Source organism: Podarcis liolepis (genome assembly GCF_965112155.1).
Source record: "Podarcis liolepis genome assembly, chromosome: 7".
NCBI classification, from domain to species: Eukaryota; Metazoa; Chordata; class Lepidosauria; order Squamata; family Lacertidae; genus Podarcis; species Podarcis liolepis.
This window is the reverse complement of record NC_139561.1, coordinates 94,909,284-94,927,238: the sequence shown is the minus strand read 5'-3', so window position 1 is coordinate 94,927,238 and position 17,955 is coordinate 94,909,284. Positions and strand designations below refer to the sequence as shown.

The following is a 17,955-nucleotide window of genomic DNA, read 5'->3' as shown; positions in this document are numbered from 1 at the left end:
AGGGCCAGAGCAGGGACTGGCATGTCCTGCCTGCAGCTGCCGGGCTCTTCTGAGCGCTGGCCATTCCGCTCCACGTGGCTGAGGGAGCGGCTGCCGTTAATCCTGAAGTTGCTGGGCAATCCCGGGTGCCGCAGTGCTGCACTGCTGCTTGTGGGGATGGAGGGGGCAGCTCTGTGACCTTGGGGGGGGGGAGCGACGGCTTCTTTCCTCCTGGAGGGAGGGGCAGTGGAAGGCCCTCTTGTGCCCCTCAGGCGAGGCTTCTGAGCCCCCCACCACATTGGCATGTCTCTGCCTGCGACCCACCAGGGGTAACGAGAATGTTTGGAGAGGAAGAATGTGGGGAGGGGGTGGCTGGGGACTATGTTTAGCAAGGCTGTCTGGAGCATGGGAGGGGGGCAGCCTGCCCAGTCCCCTCAGGACTGTGTGGAATGCCCACGGACAACACCAGGCCGGGATTGGGTTGCCCCGACTACACGGGGCTGTGGCTGCCCTCTGCCGAAAACGCTCCCCTTGGCATGTTGCTTCTGTGGGGGCTCCGCAAAGAGATGTTTCCACAGGGCCCCCCCTCCGACACACCCCTTTTTCTCTCTCAGCTCCTGCTGCTCCGAAGTGGCTCCCGTCTGCGCTGTGGTCGGAGGAGTGCTGGGCCAGGAGGTGGTCAAGGTGAGGCCCGTGGCCCTGGATTCCCCACGGGGCGGGGGGAGCGGCTCTTGCTTGCGGCCCCACCCACAGGCAGCACAGCTGCAGGCCATATCTGGTGTCTCTTCCCCCTGCCCCCCAGCTGTGAACATTCCTGAAGAGAAGAGGGGGAGGACACTGGCTGCCCCCTTGGCCCTCCCTGGGCCCTGGCAGCATGGGTCTTCCGGGCCCCCTCTTTCCCCACCCAGCTCTGCCTCTCTGCTCACGCTGCCTTCCCCCCTCTTCTCCAGGCCCTCTCTCAGCGGGACGCTCCCCTCAACAACTTCTTCTTCTTTGACGGCATGAGGGGCAACGGGATGGTGGAGTGCCTGACCCCCAACTGAGCCTGGGCCGCAACCCCAGAGCCCTTGGTAGTCCTGGACCAGCTGCCCACAGCCCCATGAGGATCTTCCCTCTGTGACACCTCTGGCCTTGGGAGAGGGGGGGCTGTTGCTGATGCCCCCCTTCCTGCCTTGCCACGAAGGGGGGGGTGTGTGTGTGTTACTTTAGCAGTCAATAAACTTTTTTTAGTACCATTTCTCTCCTGCAGCGCGTTTGACTGGAGCCTATGGGTCCTTAAATGGAGAGGGGTGGGGGACCCCCTCTGTTCCTGTTTGCCCTGGCCTATTCTTGCCTAGCTGGGCATGGGAGGTGGTTTGGGGGCAAGGCGATGGCCTGTGCCCAGCAGCTGTCGGGGCTGAAGGTGGTCCCCCTGCTAACCTGGCCAGGTGCTCTTCTGTGGCTTGGCAGAGCCGGGCACGGGACTCTCAGCACGGGCCTCTGTTCCTGGCGCGGCATCAGGGGAGGGTGGGGCTGCTTTGTGGTCAAGCAGCCAGAGGGTCAGCAGAATGCCCACCCTGCTGTTTGAGGAAGCGAAGGTGAGGCTGGCCAAGGAAGGCGGCAGGTCCTGCTGGGCGGGGCTCCCTTTGGGGTCAGCTCTGCATTCCTCCTTCCCCACAGCTGCGCTCCCTGGGAAGAAAGGTCACCTTGGCACTTGCCGGGGGGAGGGGGACTTTGAAAGACCTGGGCTGATCTCCCTCTGGGCCCGGCCCTCTCTGGCTCCGTGGGGCAGCCCTCAGGATCGCAACAGCTCAGTCAGCCCCACTGACCAATATGCCACACGGCCTGCTCCAGTGGGGGGCCTTCCCCTCTCCAGTTGTATGTACCAAGTTGTGGCTCAAAGCCCCCCAGCTCCACCGAGAAGGCCTCCCCTCTGTTGGAGAGTCGCAGCTGCCAGGCCTGACCTTGGGGGGCAGAGCCACTTCCTGTGTCCTCTGTTTAGAAGCAAAAATCACATGTAGGCCTTGACAATGCAACTTCTTAGTCCAGTTTTTATTGAAAAGGAAACATACAAAATTCTGCCTCCCCCCAAAGTACAGACCCCGGACCCCCCCTCCCCCCCTCAAGTATCTACAGGCAGCACCAGGTTCTCCTGTACAAGTTCTAGATTGTCCACAGGATGTATATACACACAGCAGCTTCCGCTGTACAGCCCCCCCCCTGCCCCCTATGTACAAGATGGCCACGCCCCCTATTTACAGCTTGGCCCGCCCCCCAGAAGGAAACCGGGCCCTGTGCAATTGTCTCTTCCCCCCCGCCCTCCCCCCCCCCCTGTACAGGCTCCATTGAACAGTATTGACATAGTGCTAACTTGCTTGGCGTCCCAGCTGAGCAGCTCTCCTTAAGGCACTGCTGGGCTGGGGGCAGAAGGAAGCAGCCCTGCCTGCGCGCCCCCCCTCGCTCACGGGCGCGGGGAGGCGGCTCCAGTCCCGGCTGGGTTCCCCCCTGGCCAGCAGGAGGACCACGAGGAGGAGGCGGAGGAGGCTAGTTGGGGCGCAGGCCGGCCAGGCCCTCCGCCGGCAGGTTGTACAGGATGCCCAGCAGCTGGAAGACGAAGTGGGAGACGTGGCCCCAGAGGGCGCCCCGCGGCCGGCGCTGCTCCTGCGGGGAGAGGAGGAGAGGGCGCAGGTGAGCGGGGCAGGGGGGCAGCGGCGGGGCGGGCACTGCCCTGCCCAGGCTCCCGTGCCCGGCCGCCTGCCTGCCTGCCTGCCTGCCATGCCGCGCTATTTATAGGAGGTGAGTCAGCGGCGGCGCCTGCCCAACTCCCTGGGCAAAGCAGCGGCGGAGGACGGGGCTGGGCGGTGGGGCCACCGGCATCCCGGGCACACGCCCCCCCCCGGGTCCCCTCCCCTGGCACCCACTTACCCTGTGCGCGTACTCGCGCTGGAACTGGTCTCCCAGGACTCGCAGGCGCGCCCCGATGGCTCTCTCCAGGCCGGGCGCGGGGGTCCTGAGCTGGACGGGGGGCTCCTCCGGGCGGGGGGCGGCGGCGGGCGCGTCGCCTGCGGGAGGAAGGCAGCGGCGATGAGGCGGGGAGGGCGGCAGCAGCAAGCCGAGGAGCCCCTGTCTTCCCCTGGCGGGCGGGAGGGGGCCGTTTCCTGTCTCCTTGGCAACTGCGGAGGGAAAAGGGATCATTCCAGGACACGGCCCCCCCCCCCGGCTGGCTGGCTGGGGCGAGCGGCGCCGCGGGGAACGCGCCTGCAGCTGCCTCTTGCCCTGCAGCCCCCCACCCCGGGAGATGGTTGCAAGGGGCTGCCACTCGCTGCTCTCCGCCAGGGATGCTCCTCCTCGCCGCGCTTAGCTGGGGGCGGCCCCTCCCATAGTCTGCCCCCCCCCCAACACACGCATTTTTTTGATGAGTCAGCGTTTCCACGCCAGGCTCGAAAAGGGCAGGGCGCTTGGGGGGCACCCCCTGGGTGCAGTGCGGCCGAGTGGGGCGGAACCAAAGCAGACAGGGGCAAACGGGGTACCCGCGAGACCCCCGCCCAATGCCTGCCACCTGCGCGCACGCTTCCCGGGGGTCTAGGGGTGCGGAAAGTGGTCTGGTCTCGGTGGGGGGCAATAAAAGGAGCCCATAAGAGAACAGTCTGGCGCCCGATCTGGGTGCCTCGCCTGAGCCCCTTCCCACGTGCTCGCAGCCGCCGCGTGTTGCCCGCAAGGAGACGCAGCGCTCCGGAAGGAGGAGCGCCCGTCGCGGAAAAACAAAGGTCTGTCCTTGACGGGCGGGGGCGCAGAAAGGGGCTGGGCTGTGCCCGACCCCCAGGACTGCTCAGGTGGGGCGAGGAGCGGAGGGTCCGCCCCCTCTTCCGCGGGCACCTGCGGCTGGGAGACAGAGGGGCTGAGCCGCGCCCCGGGGGCGCGCCAGCCCTTTCCTTGCGGGACAGCTCCTGCGCAACAACCATCGCCCCGGCTGGGACCCCGGGAATGGGAGAGGCGCTCTGCCCATGCTCAGAGGCGCTTCGGGGCTCCCGCCGCCCTCCCCTCGCCCGAGCAGCAGGCGCCCCGCCCCCTCGAGCCCCCTCCCCAGGCACTCACCTCGCGTGGCCCCGGAGCGCATCCGCAAGGTCTCGTGTCCGATCCCGCAGCGGCAGAGGCCGTTCAGCCGGGGGGGCGAGGCGAGGGGCGCGCGGCAGAGGGGGGGCGGCAGGGCCAGCGCCCCCCCCACAGGGCAGGCTGGGCTCCCGGACACAGCTGCTGTCGGCTCGGCGCGGCTCCCCTCCTGCAGTGGTCTGGCCATGGCGCTCGGCGGGGTCTGCGGGGCGAGCGGAGACGGGGCGGTCGGTGGGGGCGGGCGGGCGGGCTGGTGTTTGTAAACAAACCGCGCCGTGCCAGCTTCGCGGGGGGGGGGTTCGTCTCCCTTCCTCCCGCCCCGCCCCGATCCGGGCTGCCGCCCCCCTGCAGCCACGTGCGCCCCGCGCATCTCCCGCCTCCCCCGACGGGACGGTCCCTCCCCGGGCATCGCCCGCCCCACTTACTGCAGCTGCATGAACCCTCCGGGGGCGGGGCGGGGGTCTCTGGGCAGCGCAGGGGCTCCGTCGGCGGCGGTGGCGGCGGCGGGGGAGGCAGGAGAGCGACCCCGGCGAGCTGGAGCGGCGGCGGCGGCGGCGGCCAGAGTCTCTCTGCCAGGCGAGCGGGCAGCGGCAGCGCAGCCCCGGAGCCGGGCCCCGCCCCCGCCCTGACGTCACCACGCCCCGCCCCCTCCGCCGCCTCCCGGGGGCAAGTTCGGGCTTGTGCGGGAGCCGGGGATCCCCGCGAGGGGCGCGGCCGGGCGGCGGGACCGCGCGCAGCAGGCGCCCCCCCCTCCGTCGCGCTCCCCGCTCGACCCATTCCCCGCGCGAGCAACTGAGGCTGGCCCGCGTCCGCCCCGCCTCCCTCGGAGGAAACAAACAGGCGGCACCCGCCTCCCCGCGGACTAGCGCCCTGCGGAGGGGCTCCAGCCAGAAAAGGACACGGAAGACCGACGCGCTGAAGGGTTTTGCGCGCCGGGAGAGAAGAGCTTTCCTCCCTTCAGGGCCACAACTGAAAGCAGGCAGCCATATGTTGTGCAACCAGGAAGTTCCAGGGTCAAAAATGAGGGGGGGGCACCTCTCTCCTGGCAAGCAGCTCCCCCAGCCAGATCAGAGCCCCCCGCCCGGTAGAATCGTTCCTGGCTGCAGCCTGCCGGGCTGTCTTCAAGGGCCTTGCAGTGCAGTAATCTCACCTGCCAGGGACTTCGGGCACTGAGGGCCAGACAGAGGCGCAGCTCCCAGGACAGCCCCTGGGGGGGGGAGGGGCTCCTGGTCACATCAGAAGGTCTGGACCCATTGCTCGAAGCAAGGGGCCAACCTGACCCAAAAGAGGCTGGACGCTTCTCCCAAGACATCAGCCTTGCTCAGGGTCCCCTCCCCATGCCCTCCCCCGCCAGGCATCAGAGCATAAGCAGAGAGCCTGCTGGATCCGGCCTGTGGCTCTTCTGGTCCAGCAGCCTGTCAAAGGGAAGGCCACGTGCAGGATCCAAGCCCAGGAGCCCTTTCCCCTTGGGGTCAGTCACCCAGCTGCAAATCCACCGTCCCAGCCCACATCTCACCAGCTTCTCCACCAGAAGGGATCCCCTACTGAGTCATAGAATCATGGAATCTTGGGGAGCTTTGTCAAAAGCCCTCCTGAAATCAAGATCCACTAGGTCCACAGCATTCCCCTGATCCACCAAGCTTGTAACTCTATCCAAAAATAAAATGAGATTCGTTCGTCTGGTGTGACTTGTTTTTGGGAAACCCACGCAGGGTCTTAGGAGAAATTGCTGCATCCGACCCCTGGCCCACCTAGTCCAGCCTCCTGCTCTCCCAGTGAATAACCAGATATCCCCAAGGGAAATCTGCAGTCAGGATCCGGGCCCTCTCCCCTCCCGTGGATTCCAGCCACTGGGATTCAGAAGCACAGCTGCCTCTGGCTGCGGAAGAAGAGCAGAGGGCCTTCTCGGTGGTGGCGCCCTCCCTGTGGAACGCCCTCCCATCAGATGTCAAGGAAATAAACAACTATTTGACTTTGAGGAGACGTCTGAAGGCAGCCCTGATTAGGGAAGCTTTTATTATTTGATTCTCTTTAATACTCTGTTGGGAGCCTCCCAGAGCGCTCTCCCCCATGGTGATCAATCTAGGACGAGGCCTGCGACTCTTGGGAAAGGGGAAGGCAAACTCCCAAGGCTTGGAAGGGGGCGGGGGGGGGGCGTTTAGGAGGAGAGGAGGCCTCCTTGGCAAGCCCAGTCAGGCAGCCTTTGTTGAAGGAGGCTGGCCGGGGGATTTCCAGCAGCTGACCCTTTGTGGAGTTGTGCTGTGGGCCTCTTCCCCATCAGGGGCCCCTTGCTGGGCTCTGGGTCAGGGGGTCATCCCCACAGCTGAGCGGGAGGGAGGGAGGGAGGGAGGAGGGGAGGCGTTTTCTAGCTGAACCTTTTGGCCTGGCCTATGGCGGGGAGTGTCATCCATGGCCTGCCAATGCGCACATTGGCGGAGGTGCCTGGCTTTGGTGTACAAAGCTGTGCAGGTGTTTGTCTGCTTGCGCATTGGAGCAGAGTGTCATGTATGAAGATGGTGGTGGGACACGTGTGTCACTCACAGGTCCTCGCTGTGATTCTCACATTGAAATAGGGGCCTGAATGGAGGTCCCATGGCAGAACAGGCTGACAAGAGTAACATCATCGCTATTATTACAGTATTATTATTATTATTATTATTATTAGCCCTTCCTGACTCCAAGATGTGGTGGGTGGGGACATTGTGGCATTATGAGGCCCCTGGGATGCGGGTGGTGCTGTGGTCTAAACCACTGAGCCTCTTGGGCTTGCCGATCAGAAGGTTGGCAGTTCAAATCCGTGCAACGGGGTGAGCTCCTGTTGCTCTGTCCCTGCTCCTGCCAACCCAGAAGTTTGAAAGCATAGCAGTGCAAGTAGATAAATAGGTACCACTGTGGTAGGAAGGTAAACAGCGCTCTGGTTTCCATCACAGTGTCCTGTTGCACCAGAAGCGGCTTAGTCCTGCTGGCCACATGACCCGGAAACACCAGCTCCCTCAACCTGAAGTGAGATAAGCGCCACAACCCCATAGTTGCCTTTGACTGGACTTAACCGTCCAGGGGTCATTTACCTTCACCTTCTGAGGCCCCATCCTGTACACCCAACACCTACATATGCTCAGGACCCAGGGTCAAAGGGATGCGTGTTTCTGTAAGGGACCAAAGCAGGGAAGAATATTCCTGGAGGCAGAAGGAGCCGTCAAGTCACTCTTTGCAGATCAGAGCTGCTTCTCTGCCCTTGGTCAGCTAAGGACCCAAGTGCAGCCCAGTCCAGCGTCCTGTTCTCACAGTGACCAGCCAGGTGCCCCCAATGGACCAAGAGCTCCTCTCCCTTCTGACACTGACCAGCCACTGGCATTCAGAAGCACAGCTGCCTCCAGCTGTGAAGACCAGAGCACAGCTGTCTGGAGCCACTGAGAGTCTTTTCCTCCTGGATGGTTTGCCCAGTCCTCTTTGAAAGCCACCCACTGGTGGCCGTCCTGTGGGAGTGAGTTCCACAGGCTGAAATCCCACTGGCTGTGCAAACTCCCACCAAACTGCGGGAGCTACAGCCTCAAACTAGAGGATTTGGGGTGGGGCACACAAGCCCGACTCCAAGCAGCAAAAGGGAGGGGGGGAAGGCAGGGGGTCCCCAGCAGAGGAAGGGGCCCAGTGGAGAGGACAGTGGGGCAGGGAGACTGACAGCTCAGAGACGGGGCTGGGGGCCTTCTGTGCTAAGGAAGGACAGGTCGTGTTTGGGGTCTTTCAGATGGAATCCGATGACCAAATGGGCACAATGGAAATTCCTAAAATGATGGATGGCTTGGAGACAGTCCATGGAAATAAAGGGGTCGTTTTCCCTCATCATCCCAGAATTCAGGACCAGCCGTGAAGCTGCTTCCCCTTCACCTGGGAAGGTCACTGACGCCGCAAGAAGAGGAGGGCCTCGCCCGGAGACACCTGTTTACATGAGGATCAACAGGAGCGCCTTTGAGCATGCGAAGAGTGCCAGCCCCCCATGCTTGGTAGCGGGCAGCGTGGGCATGGGCAAGGCGGCCCGAGTGCCAGGCGGGCGAGGGGGGGTCTGGAGTGGCGCCGCCCCTCCCGCTTCCCTGCTGCTGCTCCTCCCCTGCCCCCCCCCCGTGCCCTCCGGTGGAGGGATCCCGCCGCGTGGCTGGCTGAGCCGAAGCGCCGCGGAGCCAACGAGCGCCCCGTCGCCGGGACGAGCAGGCGGGCCGCGGCCAATGGCAGCGCGAGGCGTCGGGCCGTCGGAGCGCCTTCGCCGCTGTCTCTATTGCCCCCCCCCCGTCCTCCCGCGCTGACATCACTGGCTGTTTATTCCTCCTTCGCCGAGAGCGGGGGGGGGGGGGAGGCGCTGGGCTGGCACATGCGCTCGGCCGGGCATGAGTAACGCTTCGCTGTGGCGGCTGCGGCGCAGGGCGAATTTGCCCAGTGACAGCCACTCAGCAGATGCCCGCCTCGCGATGATGTCACCCCTGGGGGCGGCAGGGGGGAGGCGGGCAGCAGGCAGCGCTCCTTCGACGGGGCGGACGCGCGCCAGCGCCAAAAGCGCACGGCTGGCCCCGCGCGCGGCGCAGGACGCTCCTGTTGCAGAGGCCCGCGCGCGATGGCGGGGAGGGGAGGGACCCACCTGCTGCCAGGATCCCGCCCCGCGCCCCCCCCCCTTTGTCCTCCTCCTCCTCCCCCCCATGGCCCACCGGCTGGTCGCCTCCTCTGCCAAGTTCCCTTCGCTCTGGTGGAACCTCCAGGCCAAGAGACAGTCTATCTCGATCCCGAGGCAGGGAGGGGCATTGGGCCACTGCGAGCAGAGGTGGGCCCAGGGCCTGATCCAGCGCCACGCAGGGGGGGCTCGCAAGAGCAGGGCAGGGCTGCGAGCATCCCGCTTCCCAGCTGGGAGCGAGTCAAGCCCACGGTTCTCTTCCTCTCTCCTTATCCCCGAATGAAATAAGGACATGCTGGGATTCCAACCCTCCTGAGGCGTCCCGGGCGGGGCGCGTTTCTCGGCCCCGGAACATCGACGGGGAGTTCTCTCCTTAGCAACGCGCTTTCCTTCGCTCGTTCTCTGCCTGTCTCCCGCCAGGCAACAGCCCCCTGCGACGTCGGCCGCCCTGCTTCTCCTTGAGCCTGGATGAGGCCCAGGCGGCCCGAGGGGGCGTCCGAGGACCAGCCCGCCTCTGTCCTTGGTCCTCCGGCGGGGCAGGCCTGGCAGGGGGCCCGACTCCCTCGCTCTTCCCAGCGGGTCCCGTCTCCCTGCCTCAGTCCTCCCTCGGGATAAGGGGCGCAAGAGGCCGGGCAGCGAGGCCAGAGGCGGGCGCGCCCCTTTGCGCCACAGCCTGCGCCCTGGGACCCTTTCGCAGTCCCGCGCATTGCAGGGGGCGAGGCTGGATGACCCTGGGACCCTGCCAGCTCTCCAGACCCAGGTGTCCAGCCCAGCTGCGTTTGGGCTCCCCTGCACGGGGGGGGGGTCCTGTCGTGCCCCCCAAGCAAGGCTGGCGACCTCCTTGCCCGGCTCTCGGGCTCCTCACCCGGGGAGGGTCGGGACGCCCCCCGTGCCCACCCCAAATGCTCCCGGAACCCGCGCAATGCACGGGGCTCCCCGTCTACTCGCGAGGAAGGAGCCCCCCTGCGCGGGTTTGTTTTGCAGCAGGGGCAGCGGAGCGTGTCTAACCCCCCGCCGGTTCCGCTCGGCTGCCTGGACACCCCCGCCCCCCCTGCCTTCCCATTGGCTGGCGGCGGCGGCGGCGCGCAGCCACTCAGCGCCGAGGAGGCGCCTGTTTCCAAAGGAAGAGCGCCACGCGCGCCGCGCGGAGCCACGGCAACACGGCCCGGCCGGGCAGGCGGGCGGGCGGGCGAACGGGCAGGCGCGGCAGAGACGGGGGAGGCCCGGCCTGGCTTGCGCGCCCCCGATGGGTGGGGTTCCCCGGGCACGCCTGCGTTGCCCCGCGTGGGGAGCTCCTTCTCCCCCTCTGTCCCCCCAACAGGCCCCGACGGTGTGGCCCCCGCTCTCTCCCCATTTCACAGGCGGTGGGGCGAGGCACAGGGGGGCTGGACTAGATGACTCTGGGGGTCCCGTCCGGCTTCTAAGAGTCTATGGTCCACGGGCGCCAAGGCATAGCTGTCAACTTCCAGATTTGAAAATAAGGGATCAGTCGACGGGAGATCTAACATTCCGGGAGAGCAGCGGGAAACGGCGTGAGAATAAGGGAATTTCCCGCAAAAAAGGGGAAGGGTGACAGCAGTGCGCCAAGGCAGCACCCCAGCTCTGCCCGCCGGGGGCAGCTTTCGGGGGGGGGGAGAGCAGGCTGGTGGCGCAGCCGATGCCCAGATGTTCTCCGTGGGCCACGTGCGGACGCAGCTGCGCGCCTGAGCTGCCTCCTAATCCTGGGCTGAGGTGACCTCCAAGCTGCCCTCTAAGGGCGCGTCAGGCGCTCAGCCACAGGCGCCACGTCGAGGCAGGGGCGGCGGGCTGGATTCGGCCTTCCCCGGAGACCGGCCTGCCTGGGGGGCTTTGGGGAAGGAGGGGAGAACTTTCTGGCGGCAAGATCCTTTCCCCGGGAGGTCCTTTTCAACCATCGGCTAGGGATTCTGGAACCGTGATTCCCGCATTGCAGTGGGTTCGACTAGATGGCCGCAGGGGTCCCTCCCAACCCTTCAGCTCTGCCATTCTTTCCCAGTGCAGCGGCCACACTGGGCCCAGGAGTGCCCGAGGGCCGCCCCTTCGCCTGCCCCAAAGGCGTGGGTTGCTTTTCGGGGGTCGGGGGTCCCTGCTTGGCAGTGGGGAGGGGGCTGCTGGCCGTGAGCCCCGGAGCCCCTTTCGCTCCCCCGAGGGCGGCTGCCTCGGCTCCCGGGTTGCTGGTGCGAGGTTGGCCCTGGGAGATTAGGATCCCCGCGAGGGGCTCTTAGGGAAATCCCCTGACCTCATCCTGGGGATTCCCCCTCCTCCCTGCCCTCCCCGCCCCCCCCCCCTGGCAGGCTGCACCTCTCCTCCCCACCCAGATGGAGGGATGGCAGCTGGCAGGACTCAAAAGTTAAGTTTCGCGCCCCCCCCAAATAAATAAATAAAAGCGCCAGGAAAACACATCGCACGAGAGCGAGGGAAGGCGTGTTCCCTCCTCCTCCGCCCTCTCGCCTCGGCCCCGTCGCAACAACAGCCGATGCCGCCGCCGCCGCGTTTGGGTCCGTCCCTTCCAACCATCTCCTGCACTCGGGCCGGCGCAGCCAATCAGCGCCCGCCATCCCAGCAGGAAAAGCAACTGCCATGGAAACAGCATCCGCGGCTGGCGGAGGCAGCAGAGCATCCCAGCATCCGCGGCGGAGGAGGAGGCGGCGGCGGCGCCCTCGCGCCCAGCCCCGTGCCCAGGAGGCTGGCGGGGGCACGTCTGGGGCACTGGGGCACTGGGGCCCGGGCAGCCCAGCCAGGCGCCGCGAGGAGGAGGAGGAGGAGGAGGGCCAGGGCCGGAGCGCGGGCGCGAGCGCGAGCCTGGGAAATACATCACGGGGCTCAGCAACAGCCACGGGGGCAGCCGAGCCCGGCGCGCGCGCCAATGAGCGGAAGGCGCTGCTGCTGCTGCTGCCGGGCCGGAGCCTGCCCGGCTGGGGGGAGTCTGCACATGCTCAGAGGGGCCTATAAGAGAGCAAGGAGAGCATGCTGGATCAGGGCCCAACAGTTGACTGTGGTTTCCACTGTATTCTGCTCTGTATAGTGCCACTGTATTCTGCTCTGGTCAGACCTCACCTGGAGTACTGTGTCCAGTTCTGGGCACCACAGTTCAAGAAGGACACTGACAAACTGGAACGTGTCCAGAGGAGGGCAACCAAAATGGTCAAAGGCCTGGAAACGATGCCTTATGAGGAACGGCTAAGGGAGCTGGGCATGTTTAGCCTGGAGAAGAGGAGGTTAAGGGGTGATATGATAGCCATGTTCAAATATATAAAAGGATGTCACATAGAGGAGGGAGAAAGGTTGTTTTCTGCTGCTCCAGAGAAGCGGACACGGAGCAATGGATCCAAACTACAAGAAAGAAGATTCCACCTAAACATTAGGAAGAACTTCCTGACAGTAAGAGCTGTTTGACAGTGGAATTTGCTGCCAAGGAGTGTGGTGGAGTCTCCTGCTTTGGAGGTCTTTAAGCAGAGGCTTGACAACCATATGTCAGGAGTGCTCTGATGGTGTTTCCTGCTTGGCAGGGGGTTGGACTCGATGGCCCTTGTGGTCTCTTCCAACTCTATGATTCTATGATTCCCAGCACAAGGCCAACCGGACCAGGGAGGCCTAGCGTGGCTGCTCTGGCCAGCAGCCACCAGAAGCCTCCACTGGGATGGCTGAGCCCTGCCCTCCTTGGCTGCGAGTCTCAGGGGCCTGATTCAGACGGGGAGGGCCAGTTAAGGGAGCAAGCGCCCCTCCAGCTCAGCCTCAGACTCTTCCTGAGGTGGGACAGCTCCTTTTCCTGGACCCCCAAAGGCAGGGCCGGCCCATGACAGTTTGGCACCTGAAGCACCAATATAGGATGGGGGACACCTGGCTTACTGGCAGGACATGTGAAACAAGATCTCTGGGTCTCGGTGGACCAGAAGCTGAACATGAGTCCACAGGTGAGGCAGCAGCCAAAAAGGCTAATGCTATTCTCGGTTGCATCCACAGAAGTCCAGTGTCCAGATCAAGGGAAGCAAAAGTCCCACTCTATTCTGCCTTGGTCAGACCACACATGGGACACTGTGCCCGGTTTTGGGCGCCACAATTTAAGGATATTGACAAGCTGGAACACGTGCAGAGGAGGGCGACCAAGAGGATCAAGGGTCAGGAAACCAAGCCTGATGAGGAACGGTTGAAGCAGGTGGGTATGTTTGGCCTCGTAAAGAGGAGACTGAGAAGGAGATTTGAGAGCCATCTTCATATATCTGAAGGGCCGTCACATAGAAGAGGGAACAAGCTTCTGGAGGTCAGGACTCGAACCCGTGGCTTCAAGTGACAAGGGCGGAGATTCCAACTCACATCAGGAAGAACCTTCTGAAAGCAAGACCTGTTGGATGGCAGACTGGACTCCCTCAAGAGGCTGTGGCCTCTCCTTCCTTAAGCAGAGCTTGGATGGCCACCTGAGATTCCTGCGTTGCAGGGGGGGTGGACTAGATGACCCTTGGGGACCCCTTGCAACTCTACAATACTATGATTCTGTGAAGCAAACACAGAATCGTGCCTCCCTTCCTCACCAGGGGAGGAACAAGGGGGTGAGAAAGGTCTACATGGGATCTGCTGTCTCTGTGGATTCTGCCGCCTGAGGCGCTTGCCTCACCTTGCCACGCGGGTGGGCCAGCCCCCTCGTTGCCCCCCAGGGTGTCAAAGGTGCTGCCGGACTTCTCCTCCTAAATGGCCTCATCCGTGTACAGTGGGACCTCGGTTTCCGAATGTCTCAGAAGTCGAACGTTTTGGTTTTGAACGCTGAAAACCCAGAAGTAACTGCTTTGGTTTTCGAATGCTTTTCAGAAGCTGAATGTGCCACGCGGCTTCCGGATTGAGTTTCTGGACAGAAATGCTTCCAGAAATGTACGCTTTGGTTTTGGAACGTTTTGGAAGTCAAACGGTCTTCTGGAACAGATGTTTGAAAACCGAGGTACCCCTGTATCCCTCCAGGGATCCCATCTGAAGGCAGCCCTGGAGAAGGAAGCTTCTAATGTTCAATGTTTCCTTGTCTTGTTATACTTTGCTGCAAGATGGGCGGCATATTCGCAACAACAACAATTCCGGCAACAGTTTCACAGACTCGTGGACTCAGCGGAGGGGCTGCTGAAGGTCTTCCCGTCGACCTCCCTGCAATGCAGGAATCTCAGGGCGCCACCTGCCGACCCACTGCGGAACAGCTCTTACTGTCAGAAAGTTTTTACATCTCTATGTACTTCCTTGTGCTGAGTTAGAATTTCCTTCTTTGTAACCAGGCGGTGGAAGGCCCTCCCCGCAGATGCCAAGGAAGTAAACCTGGCCTTTAGAAGACGTCTGAAGGCAGCCCTGTTTTGGGAAGTGTGATGTTTTTATCGTGCTTTTAATTCTGTTGGGAGCCACCCAGAGTGGCTAGGGAAACTCAGTCAGATGGGCGGGGTATAAGTAATAAATTATTATTATTATTATTATTATTATTATTATTATTATTATTATTATTATTATTAACAGGTAAATAAAGGGCCCCCTCCCCTGCTCAGGAAATTATTCTTATTCTTATTAACTTGAAGCCACGGGTTCAAGTCCTACTCTCCACAGCAGGAGAAAACAAGCTTGCTCCCTCTTCCATGTGGTAACCCTTGAGATATTTGAAGATAGCTATCATGTTTCCTCTCAGTCTTCTCTTTTCCAGGATAAACATACCCAGATCCTTCAACCGTTTGATTGATTGAGTTTAATAAATAATACTAATACTAATATTAGATGCCGCTTTCCCACCCCAAGCTGCACACAAAACTGCTTACAGAAAACATTGAAAACAACTAAATACAGAGCATTGGAAATACAAATATATAAGACACAGAGCATGTCAATAAATTCAAAAATAACAATTTGGCAAACACAGAATGAATTCTACATGACAAAACCAAGCCAAAAAATAAAATAAAATAAATCCCCAATCTTAGGCCCAAGTACATAATTATAAAGGAAAAGAAGAGCTTGACAACAACCATGTTTCTGGCAGAGGCCTTCTTGCCCTTTGAGGAGCCTGGCCAGGCACAGTTCAGAGGAGAGGGGAGGCTGGCATCCAGCCCTGCTTGGGGGGAGGCGCCTGCCTGGCCCCCAGGAAAGACAGGATGCCAGGGAAGAGGGGTCCCTGTGGCCCCTCTGGCTGCTGTGAGTCTCTTTGGGTGCCCTTGGCATGGGGGTGCCCACTCACAGCCTGGGGCATCAAACCCCACTGCCTGGCCTCTCCCGTTTCATGTGCCCACAACCCTGCAATTCCTTCCCTGCGATTCCTCACATGGGAAACTGAGGCAGCGACTGGCCTGCTGCAAAGACCACTGTGGGGAGAGCATGGCGAGGAACCCAAGCCCCGGCCCCTGGGGGGAGAGAGACCCACACCAGCTGCAGGGGGTGCGGGACTTGTGATCTGGAGGACTGGAGAGCAGCAGAGCTGCCTTAAAGTCACAGGGGGAGGGAAACTTGCAGAGACCCAGCTTGGAACAATTTGTTGTTGTTGTTTAGTCGTTGAGTCGTGTCCGCTTCTTCGTGACCCCCTGGACCAGAGCACGCCAGGCCCTCCTGTCTTCCACTGCCTCCCCCAGTTTGTAGCTTCGAGAACACTGTCCCACCATCTCGTCCTCTGCCGTCCCCTTCTCCTTGTGCCCTCCATCTTTCCCAGCATCAGGGTCCTTTCCAGGGAGTCTTCTCTTCTCATGAGGTGGCCAAAGTCTTGGAGCCTCAGCTTCAGGATCTGTCCTTCCAGTGAGCACTCAGGGCTGATTTCCTTCAGAATGGAGAGGTTTGATCTTCTTGCAGTCCATGGGACTCTGAAGAGTCTCCTCCAGCACCATAATTCAAAAGCATCAATTCTTTGGCGATCAGCCTTCTTGATGGTCCAGCTCTCACTTCCATACATCACTACTGGGAAAACCAGAGCTTTGACTATACGGACCTTTGTTGGCAAGGTGATGTCTCTGCTTTTTAAGATGCTGTCTAGGCTTGTCATTGCTTTCCTCCCAAGAAGCAGGCGTCTCTTAATTTCGTGACTGCTGTCACCATCTGCAGTGATCATGGAGCCCAAGAAAGTAAAATCTCTCACTGCCTCCATTTCTTCCCCTTCTGTTTGCCAGGAGGTGATGGGACCAGTGGCCAGGATCTTCGTTTTTTTGATGTTGAGCTTCAGACCATATTTTGCGCTCTCCTCTTTCACCCTCAATAAAAGGTTCTCACTTTCTGCCATCAAGGTTGGAACAATAGTCCACCAAAAATCAAGTCCTGCCTGTACATTTATCTACTCAATCCACACCCCATTTTTTCCCTCCAAGGAAAAAGCAACCCTGTGAGGTGGGTCAGGCCGAGAGGCCCAAATTATTGGAGCCAGTGAGCGCCAAGCGGGGATTCAAACCCTAGCCCCTGTGGCCCTCATCCAACCCTCTAACCCAGTGATGGCCAAACTTAGCCATCCAGCTGTTTTGGGACTACAACTCCCATCATCCCTAGCTAACAGGACCAGTGCTCAGGGAAGATGGGAATAGTAGACCCAAGACAGCTGGAGGGCCACCACTGCTCTAACCACTGTGCCACATTGCCTCTCGTATAATGATGTTGCTTACTGATGTGCCACAGCTGCCCCTCCCACTTCCCAGAACTCCATGGAATATGGGGGGGGGGAAATATCAGGCACACTTTCTTGGTGGGGAAGCAGATCAGAGGGGCAGCCAAGGAAGGCAGCCTGCGCCAGCCTCTCTGCCAGCCGCCTTGCCCTGGCACAAGGGGAATCCTTGCTGGCGGATGCTGCCATCTCGTGGTCTGGAAAGGCAGCGCCAGGCAAGACTCACCAGGAAGTGTTGTCAATATTATTTGATATGAATAATAATAATAAATTTCCCCCAACCACTCTGGGCAGCTCCCAACAGAATATTAAAAGCACGATAAAACATCAAACATTAAAAACTTCCCTAAATGCCAGCCTTTTTCACATGCTCAGGGCCGTTGACAGGGTAAAATACAAGGTACAAACTCAAGTAAACAGTTAAAATGAAAAAAAAACATAACAACAACACGCCCCTACCACAAATATTAAGCAGCCCAAGGCCTGGTTGAAGAGGAATTTTAAAAAAAAAAAATTGGGGGGGGGGTTTAGGACATTGTGGTTCTTCTCCAGGCCATGCTTTCAGAATAAAAATTTGTTTGTGCCACAACAACTTTTTTATTGATAAGAAAACGAAAAGGAGCAACTGCTTTATGATACTATCCCTGGGACATCCAGAAATTATAGAACATTGCAGCTACCCAAGAACATGATGCGTTCCCCAAATATAAGGTTAAAGGGATCTTCCCCAGCGCTGTGTTTGAATCTGGATCCCAACTCGGGTTGTCCTCCGTCTCACTTGGTGCTTCTGCTCCCCTTTTGAAAAGACACCCGGCCATATTTTGCAAAGAAAGGAAAATATTTTGAGGCTAGACTGTACAGCACTGAAATCTTTAAATGTTTCTTTGTCCTGGGATTCTCCTTTGAGAGCCCCTGGCTCCTTTACTTGTCCCCTGCTCCCTCCCCACACTTCCGATGGAGTAAGTTATTCTTATGCCTATTATTGAGAGCATTGGTCCCCTCCTCCTTTTCGGCTGAAAAAGCTTCCAGGGCAGTTAAAAATGGAGCCAAAACAAGGAGGTCCCTGCATTGTGGGCTTACAATCTAAAATGCAACCACACAAGGAAACAACGGCATACAAGGAAAAAGGGACTGGGAGGGAAGAGGAAAATCTGATTAACCAGTGGTGGCAAAACTCTGCCCTCCAGCTGTTTGGGGACTGCAATTCCCATCATCCCTGACCTCTGGTCCTGTTAGCCAGGGATGATGGGATTTGTAGTCCCAAAACAGCTGGAGGGCCACCACTGGATTAAACAATCTATGGCCTCTTAAATGTGACTGGGGAGGTGGCAGTTCATTGTTTTTTGTTATTATGCTATTATGTTGTTATTATGTTATTGTTATGTTTTTTGTTATTATGTTAACAGCCACCCTGTGACGACGGGCGGTATTTAAATGTAATAAATACATGAACAATTACAATGAATCAAAGCAAAAACTCTGGCAGAAATTTCGAAAGGGCTGTCCCCACAATGGCCAGTTTGCCCAGTTCTGGTTTGAAACTGGTGCAGTGGAGGAGCCCTGCTCCCCCCCCCCCCGCTGACTCCCTCGGACTCCGCGGAGGTTTCGGATGCGCCCCAGT

General features: G+C 60.3%; 2 protein-coding genes across 4 annotated transcripts in view; one reads left to right on the top strand and one right to left on the bottom strand.

Annotated features, from left to right (window-relative positions):
• SAE1 (SUMO1 activating enzyme subunit 1) overlaps positions 1 to 1,214 on the top strand; it is a 28,462-nt gene extending 27,248 nt beyond the window's left edge. For all 3 annotated transcript variants that reach the window (XM_083516313.1, XM_083516312.1, XM_083516314.1), the window contains 2 exons: positions 594 to 663; positions 930 to 1,214. In XM_083516313.1, coding sequence (XP_083372439.1) covers positions 594 to 663; positions 930 to 1,022 — 163 coding nt within the window. In that variant the 3' untranslated portion in view covers positions 1,023 to 1,214. The remainder of the gene's footprint in view (positions 1 to 593; positions 664 to 929) is intronic.
• A 778-nt stretch (positions 1,215 to 1,992) lies between these two features.
• Positions 1,993 to 4,665, bottom strand: LOC310711814 (uncharacterized protein). Its single transcript, XM_083514089.1, has 4 exons — positions 4,494 to 4,665; positions 4,054 to 4,270; positions 2,884 to 3,020; positions 1,993 to 2,619 (listed from the first exon to the last, which is right to left on the bottom strand). Exons 2-4 carry the CDS (start codon positions 4,253 to 4,255, stop codon positions 2,503 to 2,505), a joined length of 456 nt encoding a protein of 151 aa, XP_083370215.1. The 5' UTR covers positions 4,256 to 4,270; positions 4,494 to 4,665; the 3' UTR covers positions 1,993 to 2,502.
• Positions 4,666 to 17,955: the final 13,290 nt, after the last annotated feature.